General features: G+C 48.5%; 1 protein-coding gene across 1 annotated transcript in view; it reads right to left on the reverse strand.

Annotated features, from left to right (window-relative positions):
- LOC124045389 (plexin-B3-like) overlaps nt 1-12696 on the reverse strand; it is a 623492-nt gene that overhangs the window by 80174 nt on the left and 530622 nt on the right. The window contains exons 17-20 of the mRNA XM_046364685.1: nt 12116-12292; nt 8300-8441; nt 3213-3446; nt 1119-1313 (exon numbers count right to left, since the gene is read on the reverse strand). Of these exons, the coding sequence (XP_046220641.1) occupies nt 1119-1313; nt 3213-3446; nt 8300-8441; nt 12116-12292 (748 nt within the window). The remainder of the gene's footprint in view (nt 1-1118; nt 1314-3212; nt 3447-8299; nt 8442-12115; nt 12293-12696) is intronic.

Here is a 12696-nt window from a genome sequence, read left to right on the forward strand (position 1 = left end):
GGATGGGGCCACAGTGTCTCCTGACCCCTCCTGTCTCAGCCTCCAGTATTTATGCTGCAGTAGTTTATGTGTCGGGGGCTAGGGTCAGTTTGTTTATCTGGAGTACTTCTCCTGTCCTATTCGGTGTCCTGTGTAAATCTAAGTGTGCGTTCTCTAATTCTCTCCTTCTCTCTTTCTTTCTCTCTCTCGGAGGACCTGAGCCCTAGAACCATGCCCCAGGACTACCTGACATGATGACTCCTTGCTGTCCCCAGTCCACCTGGCCATGCTGCTGCTCCAGTTTCAACTGGCCTGGGCCCTAGGACCATGTCCCAGGACTACCTGACATGAGGACTCCTTGCTGTCCCCAGTCCACCTGGCCATGCTCCTGCTCCAGTTTCAACTGACCTGAGCCCTAGGACCGTGCCCCAGGACTACCTGACATGATGGCTCCTTGCTGTCCCCAGTCCACCTGACTGTGCTGCTGCTCCAGTTTCAACTGTTCTGCCTTATTATTATTTGACCATGCTGGTCATTTATGAACATTTGAACATCTTGGTCATGTTCTGTTATAATCTCTACCCGGCACAGCCAGAAGAGGACTGGCCACCCCACATAGCCCGGTTCCTCTCTAGGTTTCTTCCTAGGTTTTGGCCTTTCTAGGGAGTTTTTCCTAGCCACCGTGCTTTTACACCTGCATTGTTTGCTGTTTGGGGTTTTAGGCTGGGTTTCTGTACAGCACTTTGAGATATCAGCTGACGTACGAAGGGCTATATAAATAAATTTGATTTGATTTGATTTGATTTGATACAGTAGACTAACCCCGAGGCTGTGTGTAGATACAGTAGACTAACCCTGAGGCTGTGTGTAGATACAGTAGACTAACCCTGAGGCTGTGTGTAGATACAGTAGACTAACCCTGAGGCTGTGTGTAGATACAGTAGACTAACCCGAGGCTGTGTATAGATACAGTAGACTAACCCTGAGGCTGAGTAGATACAGTAGACTAACCCTGAGGCTGTGTGTAGATACAGTAGACTAACCCTGAGGCTGTGTGTAGATACAATAGACTAACCCTGAGGCTGTGTGTAGATACAGTAGACTAACCCTGAGGCTGTGTGTAGATACAGTAGACTAACCCTGAGGCTGGGCAGTCTGTTGCTCCCCAGACTGGCTGGCTGTTTCTCAGGAGGTTCACAGTACAGGTGAGTACTGTCCAGAGTCTTGACCTCACACTGCTGGTCCCCCAGCCTGGCTATCACCTCCCCTCGGGTCATCGCACGCGTCAGGTCCTTACCCTGGGTGGAGAGACATGGGTTAGTCAGGTCTTTACCCTGGGGGGGGGGGGGTGAGACATGGGTTAGACAGGACCTTACCCTGGGGGAGAGACATGGGTTAGTCAGGTCCTTACCCTGGGGGTGTACATGGGTTAGTCAGGTCCGTACCCTGGGGGAGACATGGGTTAGACAGGTCTTTACCCTGGGTGGAGAGAAATGGGTTAGTCAGGTCCTTACCCTGGGGGGACGACATGGGTTAGTCAGGTCCTTACCCTGGGGGGGGGGGACATGGGTTAGACAGGTCCTTACCCTGGGGGGGACATGGGTTAGTCAGGTCTTTACCCTGTTTGGAGAGAAATGGGTTAGTCAGGTCCTTACCCTGGGGGGGGCATGGGTTAGACAGGCCCTTACCCTGGGGGGGGAGAGACATGGGTTAGTCAGGGTCCTTACCCTGGGGGGTGACATGGGTTAGTCAGGTCCTTACCCTGGGTGGGGGGAGAGACATGGGTTAGACAGGTCCTTATCCTGGGGGGAGACATGGGTTAGGCAGGTCCTCACCCTGGGGGAGACATGGGTTAGTCAGGACCTTATCCTGGGGGGGGAGACATGGGTTAGACAGGTCTTTACCCTGTTTGGAGAGAAATGGGTTAGTCAGGTCCTTACCCGGGGGGACATGGGTTAGACAGGCCCTTACCCTGGGGGAGAGACATGGGTTAGTCAGGTCCTTACCCTGGGGGTGACATGGGTTAGTCAGGTCCTTACCCTGGGTGGGGGAGAGACATGGGTTAGACAGGTCCTTACCCTGGGTGGGGGAGAGACATGGGTTAGTCAGGTCCTTACCCTGGGTGGGGGAGAGACATGGGTTATACAGGTCCTTACCCTGGGGGTACATGGGTTAGTCAGGTCCTTATCCTGGGGGGAGACATGGGTTAGGCAGGTCCTCACCCTGGGGGAGACATGGGTTAGTCAGGACCTTATCCTGGGGGGGAGACATGGGTTAGACAGGTCCTTACCCTTGGGGAGAGACATGGGTTAGACAGGACCTTACCCTGGGGGAGACATGGGTTAGTCAGGTCCTTTCCCTGGTGGGGTACATGGGTTAGTCAGGTCCTTACCCTGGGGGAGACATGGGTTAGTCAGGTCCTTACCCTGGGGGAGACATGGGTTAGTCAGGTCCTTACCCTGGGGGAGACATGGGTTAGTCAGGTCCTTACCCTGGGGGTACATGGGTTAGTCAGGTCCTTACCCTGGGGGGTACATGGGTCAGTCAGGTCCTTACCCTGGGGGTACATGGGTTAGTCAGGTCCTTACCCTGGGGGGACACATGGGTTAGACAGGTCCTTACCCTGGGGGGGACATGGGTTAGACAGGTCCTTACCCTGGGGGAGACATGGGTTAGACAGGTCCTTACCCTTGGGGGAGAGACATGGGTTAGACAGGTCCTTACCCTGGGGGGTACATGGGTTAGACAGGTCCTTATCCTGGGGGTACATGGGTTAGACAGGTCCTTATCCTGGGGGAGAGACATGGGTTAGACAGGTCCTTACCCTGGGGGTACATGGGTTAGACAGGTCCTTATCCTGGGGGTACATGGATTAGACAGGTCCTTACCCTGGGGGTACATGGGTTAGACAGGTCCTTACCCTGGGGGTACATGGGTTAGACAGGTCCTTATCCTGGGGGTACATGGGTTAGACAGGTCCTTATCCTGGGGGGTACATGGGTTAGACAGGTCCTTACCCTGGGGGGGAGACATGGGTTAGTCAGGTCCTTACCCTGGGGGGGAGACATGGGTTAGTCAGGTCCTTACCCTGGGGGGGTACATGGGTTAGTCAGGTCCTTACCCTGGGGGGGAGACATGGGTAAGGACCTCTACAGCGATGACCCCTCCAGGTCTGTATTAATTTCTCTCACCTCTTCAGCGATGACCCCTCCAGGTCTGTATTAATTCCTCACCTCTAGAGCGATGACCCCTCCAGGTTTGAAGCGGTAGGGTGTGTCAGGGTCATCTCTGTTCAGAGCCAACAGCTCGGGGTTGGGATAGTAAGAGAACGTCTTCCCCGTGATGCTTTCAAACGACACCTTAACGTTGTCCATCTCAAACCACACCCCCATGACCTTAGTGTCAGGGGTCACACGCGGGGTCAAACAGTTCATCTCAGAGGAAGAGACCACCGTACAATGCTCCTGCTTCAGAGAGAGCGGGAGAGCGGGAGAGAGAGAGAGACGGAGAGAAAGAGACAGAGAGAGACAGAGCGAGAGAGACAGAGAGAGCGAGAGAGAGAGAGAGAGAGACAGAGAGAGAGAGAGACAGAGAGTGAGAGAGAGAGAGAGACAGAGAGAGAGAGAGACAGAGAGAGAGACAGAGAGAGAGAGAGACAGAGAGAGAGAGAGACAGAGAGAGACAGAGAGAGAGAGAGAGAGACAGAGAGAGAGAGAGACAGAGAGAGACAGAGAGACAGAGAGAGACAGAGAGAGAGAGATACACTACATTTAAAACCCCATTCAACCCTGTGGATACACTGCATTTAAAACCCCATTCAACCCTGTGGATACACTGCATTTAAAACCCCATTCAACCCTGTGGATACACTGCTTTTAAAACCCCATTCAACCCTGTGGATACACTGCATTTAAAACCCCATTCAACCCCGTGGATACACTGCATTTAAAACCCCATTCAACCCCGTGGATACACTGCATTTAAAACCCCATTCAACCCCGTGGATACACTGCATTTAAAACCCCATTCAACCCTGTGGATACACTGCATTTAAAACCCCATTCAACCCTGTGGATACACTGCATTTAAAACCCCATTCAACCCTGTGGATACACTGCATTTAAAACCCCATTCAACCCTGTGGATACACTGCATTTAAAACCCCATTCAACCCCGTGGATCCACTGCATTTAAAACCCCATTCAACCCCATGGATCCACTGCATTTAAAACCCCATTCAACCCCATGGATCCACTGCATTTAAAACCCCATTCAACCATGTGGATCCACTGCATTTAAAACCCCATTCAACCCCATGGATCCACTGCATTTAAAACCCCATTCAACCATGTGGATCCACTGCATTTAAAACCCCATTCAACCATGTGGATCCACTGCATTTAAAACCCCATTCAACCATGTGGATCCACTGCATTTAAAACCCCATTCAACCCCGTGGATCCACTGCATTTAAAACCCCATTCAACCATGTGGATCCACTGCATTTAAAACCCCATTCAACCATGTGGATCCACTGCATTTAAAACCCCATTCAACCCCATGGATCCACTGCATTTAAAACCCCATTCAACCATGTGGATCCACTGCATTTAAAACCCCATTCAACCATGTGGATCCACTGCATTTAAAACCCCATTCAACCATGTGGATCCACTGCATTTAAAACCCCATTCAACCATGTGGATCCACTGCATTTAAAACCCCATTCAACCATGTGGATCCACTGCATTTAAAACCCCATTCAACCCCGTGGATCCACTGCATTTAAAACCCCATTCAACCATGTGGATCCACTGCATTTAAAACCCCATTCAACCCCGTGGATCCACTGCATTTAAAACCCCATTCAACCCCGTGGATACACTGCATTTAAAACTCCATTCAACCCCATGGATCCACTGCATTTAAAACCCCATTCAACCCCGTGGATACACTGCATTTAAAACCCCATTCAACCCCATGGATCCACTGCATTTAAAACCCCATTCAACCCCATGGATCCACTGCATTTAAAACCCCATTCAACCCCGTGGATCCACTGCATTTAAAACCCCATTCAACCCAATGGATCCACTGCATTTAAAACCCCATTCAACCCCGTGGATCCACTGCATTTAAAACCCCATTCAACCCCGTGGATCCACTGCATTTAAAACCCCATTCAACCCCGTGGATCCACTGCATTTAAAACCCCATTCAACCCCGTGGATCCACTGCATTTAAAACCCCATTCAACCCCATGGATCCACTGCATTTAAAACCCCATTCAACCCCGTGGATCCACTGCATTTAAAACCCCATTCAACCCCATGGATCCACTGCATTTAAAACCCCATTCAACCCCATGGATCCACTGCATTTAAAACCCCATTCAACCCCATGGATCCACTGCATTTAAAACCCCATTCAACCCCGTGGATCCACTGCATTTAAAACCCCATTCAACCCCGTGGATCCACTGCATTTAAAACCCCATTCAACCCCATGGATCCACTGCATTTAAAACCCCATTCAACCCCGTGGATCCACTGCATTTAAAACCCCATTCAACCCCATGGATCCACTGCATTTAAAACCCCATTCAACCCCATGGATCCACTGCATTTAAAACCCCATTCAACCCAATGGATCCACTGCATTTAAAACCCCATTCAACCCAATGGATCCACTGCATTTAAAACCCCATTCAACCCCATGGATCCACTGCATTTAAAACCCCATTCAACCCCGTGGATCCACTGCATTTAAAACCCCATTCAACCCCGTGGATCCACTGCATTTAAAACCCCATTCAACCCCGTGGATCCACTGCATTTAAAACCCCATTCAACCCCGTGGATCCACTGCATTTAAAACCCCATTCAACCCCGTGGATCCACTGCATTTAAAACCCCATTCAACCCCGTGGATCCACTGCATTTAAAACCCCATTCAACCCCGTGGATCCACTGCATTTAAAACCCCATTCAACCCCGTGGATCCACTGCATTTAAAACCCCATTCAACCCCGTGGATCCACTGCATTTAAAACCCCATTCAACCCCGTGGATCCACTGCATTTAAAACCCCATTCAACCCCATGGATCCACTGCATTTAAAACCCCATTCAACCCCGTGGATCCACTGCATTTAAAACCCCATTCAACCCCATGGATCCACTGCATTTAAAACCCCATTCAACCCCATGGATCCACTGCATTTAAAACCCCATTCAACCCAATGGATCCACTGCATTTAAAACCCCATTCAACCCAATGGATCCACTGCATTTAAAACCCCATTCAACCCCATGGATCCACTGCATTTAAAACCCCATTCAACCCCGTGGATCCACTGCATTTAAAACCCCATTCAACCCCGTGGATCCACTGCATTTAAAACCCCATTCAACCCCGTGGATCCACTGCATTTAAAACCCCATTCAACCCCGTGGATCCACTGCATTTAAAACCCCATTCAACCCCGTGGATCCACTGCATTTAAAACCCCATTCAACCCCGTGGATCCACTGCATTTAAAACCCCATTCAACCCCGTGGATCCACTGCATTTAAAACCCCATTCAACCCCGTGGATCCACTGCATTTAAAACCCCATTCAACCCCGTGGATCCACTGCATTTAAAACCCCATTCAACCCCGTGGATCCACTGCATTTAAAACCATCCAGGACAACACATGTGGATCCACTGCATTTAAAACCCCATTCAACCCCATGGATCCACTGCATTTAAAACCATCCAGGACAACACATGTGGATCCACTGCATTTAAAACCCCATTCAACCCCATGGATCCACTGCATTTAAAACCCCATTCAACCCCGTGGATCCACTGCATTTAAAACCCCATTCAACCCCGTGGATCCACTGCATTTAAAACCCCATTCAACCCCGTGGATCCACTGCATTTAAAACCCCATTCAACCCCGTGGATCCACTGCATTTAAAACCCCATTCAACCCCGTGGATCCACTGCATTTAAAACCCCATTCAACCCCGTGGATCCACTGCATTTAAAACCCCATTCAACCCCGTGGATCCACTGCATTTAAAACCCCATTCAACCCCGTGGATACACTGCATTTAAAACCCCATTCAACCCCGTGGATCCACTGCATTTAAAACCCCATTCAACCCCATGGATCCACTGCATTTAAAACCCCATTCAACCCCGTGGATCCACTGCATTTAAAACCCCATTCAACCCAATGGATCCACTGCATTTAAAACCCCATTCAACCCCATGGATCCACTGCATTTAAAACCCCATTCAACCCCGTGGATCCACTGCATTTAAAACCCCATTCAACCCCGTGGATCCACTGCATTTAAAACCCCATTCAACCCCGTGGATCCACTGCATTTAAAACCCCATTCAACCCCGTGGATCCACTGCATTTAAAACCCCATTCAACCCCGTGGATCCACTGCATTTAAAACCCCATTCAACCCCGTGGATCCACTGCATTTAAAACCATCCAGGACATGTGGTCCTTTTGTTCAGGCTGACAGGTAAAGTGTGACAACAATTACGTTCTCAATGTTCATTAACCAATTCAATTAAACTACTCAGTCTGCAAAATCAGGATTCGTAAGATACTGATTGAAATGAAACAGACGGAGGCCCAGCTAAAATAGTCAATAAGGTTTATTCGCTGGGAACGTTCTGGTCTGTGAACAAAGCAATTCATTTTATACTGGCTTCTCACGCACACATTCACACTAACATACGCACACAATGTCCTGCTACCCAGCCGACAAAGATTAGGGGAATCCGTGAGACTTACTCCCCATCCCCATCAAGATAGGGAGACCGAGACCCTGGGAAGTACTCTCAGTGGCCCCAGACAAGGAGACTGAGACCCTGGGAAGTACTCTCAGTGGCCCCAGACAAGGAGACTGAGACCCTGGGAAGTACTCTCAGTGACCCCAGCCAAGGAGACCGAGACCCTGGGAAGTACTCTCAGTGACCCCAGCCAAGGTCGGCACCGAATCTTGGACAGACAGTCTGTTTTTAAGATGCTATTATAGACATATTGTACAGACTATGGTTATTCATAATTCTAATAAATTTCATTCGATTATATGGCTTCAGGGTGGAATATTCTAGTCATTCATATAAATTCCATCAACATAAAGGCTTACTGATACATCAAATATATGACAATACAATGGCTGCGTTTACACAGACAGACCAAATCAGATGTTTTGTCCAAAAGAGCTGATCTGATTGTTCCAAATTAGTGAAAAGTATCAGAATTGGGCTGCCTGTGTAAAGGCAGTATCAATCCGGGCTTTACCTTTGAAACGGTGCTGTTGAAGACCAGTTGGTTGTTCCTTCTCCTCCTCAGCGTGTTCTCTTTAGGCTCCACCCACACAGTCAGCATTGGCTGCTGGACCACGTACAGGCTACGCCCACTCACCTTTATACTACGCCCACCCCTGGAAAAACATTAATTTATTAACATATATCACACTATCTGGTTTATATTATTCACAGACCGACAGGCCCACCTGGTCGAGACCGACCGAAAGGCCACCTGGTCGAGACCGACCCGACAGGCCCAGCTGGTCGAGACCGACCCGACAGGCCCACCTGGTCGAGACCGACCGACAGGCCACCTGGTCGAGACCGACCGACAGGCCCACCTGGTCGAGACCGACCGACAGGCCCACCTGGTCGGGACCGACCGACAGGCCCACCTGCCCTGTTCCCCATCTACTGCCCTATTCCCCATCTACTGCCCTATTCCCCATCTACTGCCCTATTCCCCATCTACTGCCCTATTCCCCATCTACTGCCCTATTCCCCATCTACTGCCCTATTCCCCATCTACTGCCCTATTCCCCATCTACTGCCCTATTCCCCATCTACTGCCCTATTCCCCATCTACTGCAATATCTACTGCCCTGTTCCCCATCTACTGCAATATCTACTGCCCTATTCCCCATCTACTGCCCTATTCCCCATCTACTGCCCCATCTACTTCACTATTCCCCATCTACTGCCCCATCTACTTCCCTATTCCCCGTCTACTGCCTCATGACCCATCTACTGCCCCATTGCCCATCTACTGCCCCATTGCCCATCCACTGCCCCATTCCCTATCTACTGCCCTATTCCCCATCCACTGCCCTACTCCCCATCAACTGCAATATCTACTGCCCTATTCCCCATCCACTGCCCTATTCCCCATCTACTGCAATATCTACTGCCCTACTCCCCATCAACTGCCCCATCTATTGCCCCATTCCCAATCTACTGCCCCATATACTGCCCTATTCCCCATCGAGTGCCCCATTTAGTGCCCTATTCCCCATCTACTGCCCCATTACCCATCTACTGCCCCATCAAATGCCCTATTCCCCATCTACTGCCCTATTCAGCATCTACTGCCATATTCCCCATCTACTGCCCCATCTACTGCCCTATTCCCCATCTACTGCCCTATTCCCCATCTACTGCCCTATTCCCCATCTACTGCCCTATTCCCCATCTACTGCCCTATTCAGCATCTACTGCCCCATCTACTGCCCCATTGCCCATCTACTGCCCCATTGCCCATCTACTGCCCCATTGCCCATCTACTGCCCCATTGCCCATCTACTGCCCCATTGCCCATCTACTGCCCCATTGCCCCATTGACCATCTACTGCCAATCTACTGCCCCATTTCACACCTACTGCCCCATCTATTGCCCTATTCCCCATCTACTGCCATATCTACTGCTCTACTCCCCATGAACTGCCCAAACTACAGCCCTATTTCCCATCTATTGCCCATCTATTGCCCCATTCCCAATCTACTGCCCCATCAAATGCCCTATTCCCCATCTACTGCCCTATTCCCCATCTACTGCCCTATTCCCCATCTACTGCCCTATTCCCCATCCACAGCCCTATTCCCCAACCACAGCCCTATTCCCCATCCACAGCCCTATTCCCCATCCACAGCCCTATTCCCTATCCACAGCCCTATTCCCCATCTACTGCCCTATTCCCCATCTACTGCCCTATTCCCCATCTACTGCCCTATTCCCCATCTACTGCCCTATTCCCCATCTACTGCCCTATTCCCCATCTACTGCCCTATTCCCCATCTACTGCCCTATTCCCCATCTACTGTCCTATTCCCCAACTATTGCCCTATTCCCCATCTATTGCCCTATTCCCCATCTACTACCCTATTCCATATCTAGTGCACTACTTTTGACCAGCGTTGATAGAGCACTATATGGGGAATAGGGAACACTATATGGGGAATAGGGAACACTATATGGGGAATAGGGAACACTATATGGGGAATAGGGAACACTATATGGGGAATAGGATACACTATATGGGGAATAGGAAACACTATATGGGGAATAGGGAACACTATATAGAGAATAGAGTACACTATATGGGGAATAGGAAACACTATATGGGGAATAGGGAACACTATATAGAGAATAGAGTACACTATATGGGGAATAGGGAACACTATATAGAGAATAGAGTACACTATATGGGGAATAGGAAACACTATATGGGGAATAGGGAACACTATATAGAGAATAGAGTACACTATATGGGGAATAGGGAACACTATATAGGGAATAGGGAACACTATATGGGGAATAGGGAACACTATATAGAGAATAGAGTACACTATATGGGGAATAGGGAACACTATATAGGGAATAGGAAACACTATATAGGGAATAGAGTACACTATATAGGGAATAGGGAACACTATATAGAGAATAGAGTACACTATATGGGGAATAGGGAACACTATATAGGGAATAGGAAACACTATATGGGGAATAGGGAACACTATATAGAGAATAGAGTACACTATATGGGGAATAGGGAACACTATATAGGGAATAGGAAACACTATATGGGGAATAGGGAACACTATATAGAGAAAAGAGTACACTATATGGGGAATAGGGAACACTATATAGGGAATAGGAAACACTATATAGGGAATAGGAAACACTATATGGGGAATAGGGAACACTATATAGAGAATAGAGTACACTATATGGGGAATAGGGAACACTATATAGGGAATAGGAAACACTATATAGGGAATAGGAAACACTATATGGGGAATAGGGAACACTATATAGAGAATAGAGTACACTATATGGGGAATAGGGAACACTATATAGGGAATAGGAAACACTATATGGGGAATAGGGAACACTATATAGAGAATAGAGTACACTATATGGGGAATAGGGAACACTATATAGGGAATAGGAAAAACTATATAGGGAATAGGAAACACTATATGGAGAATAGGGAACACTATATGGGGAATAGGGAACACTATATGGGGAATAGGGAACACTATATAGAGAATAGAGTACACTATATGGGGAATAGGGAACACTATATGGGGAATAGGAAACACTATATGGGGAATCGGGAACACTATATGGGGAATAGGGAACACTATATAGGGAATAGGAAACACTATATGGGGAATAGGGAACACTATATAGAGAATAGAGTACACTATATGGGGAATAGGGAACACTATATAGGGAATAGGAAACACTATATAGGGAATAGAGTACACTATATAGGGAATAGGGAACACTATATAGAGAATAGAGTACGCTATATGGGGAATAGGGAACACTATATAGGGAATAGGAAACACTATATGGGGAATAGGGAACACTATATAGAGAATAGAGTACACTATATGGGGAATAGGAACACTATATAGGGAATAGGAAACACTATATAGAGAATAGAGTACACTATATGGGGAATAGGGAACACTATATAGGGAATAGGAAACACTATATAGGGAATAGGGAACACTATATGGGGAATAGGGAACACTATATAGCGAATAGAGTACACTATATAGGGAATAGGGAACACTATATGGGGAATAGGGAACACTATATAGGGAATAGGGAACACTATATAGGGAATAGGAAACACTATATAGGGAATAGGGAACACTATATGGGGAATAGGGAACACTATATAGGGAATAGGGAACACTATATAGGGAATAGGAAACACTATATAGGGAATAGGGAACACAATATGGGGAATAGGGGGCCATTTGGGACACATTCTGTTCTCCAATAAGTGTTCCTCACTCGTAGAAGCTCTCTGCAGGCGATGCTGCGGTGATGACAGGGTCTTCCATGTAGTGAAACACCTGCCCAGGTACGCTCCTCTCTGCCTTCCCAAACAACACCCTCACTGTCAGCTCTGCTGTCTGGTTACTGGGGCTGGTCCTGCATACCAGGTGAGTCCCATTCACCTCCTCAACACTGAGGAAGAGGAGAGAGAGAGAGTTATCATTATGGTGTCTGTCTGGTTACTGGGGCTGGTCCTGCATACCAGGTGAGTCCCATTCACCTCCTCAACACTGAGGAAGAGGAGAGAGAGAGTTATCATTATGGTGTCTGTCTGGTTACTGGGGCTGGTCCTGCATACCAGGTGAGTCCCATTCACCTCCTCAACACTGAGGAAGAGGAGAGGAGAGAGAGAGAGGAAGAGGAGAGGAGAGAGAGTTATCATTATGGTGTCTGTCTGGTTACTGGGGCTGGTCCTGCATACCAGGTGAGTCCCATTCACCTCCTCAACACTGAGGAAGAGGAGAGAGAGAGGAAGAGGAGAGGAGAGAGAGTTATCATTATGGTGTCTGTCTGGTTACTGGGGCTGGTCCTGCATA

The sequence above is a fragment of the Oncorhynchus gorbuscha genome, linkage group LG10, assembly GCF_021184085.1.
Source record: "Oncorhynchus gorbuscha isolate QuinsamMale2020 ecotype Even-year linkage group LG10, OgorEven_v1.0, whole genome shotgun sequence".
NCBI classification, from domain to species: Eukaryota; Metazoa; Chordata; class Actinopteri; order Salmoniformes; family Salmonidae; genus Oncorhynchus; species Oncorhynchus gorbuscha.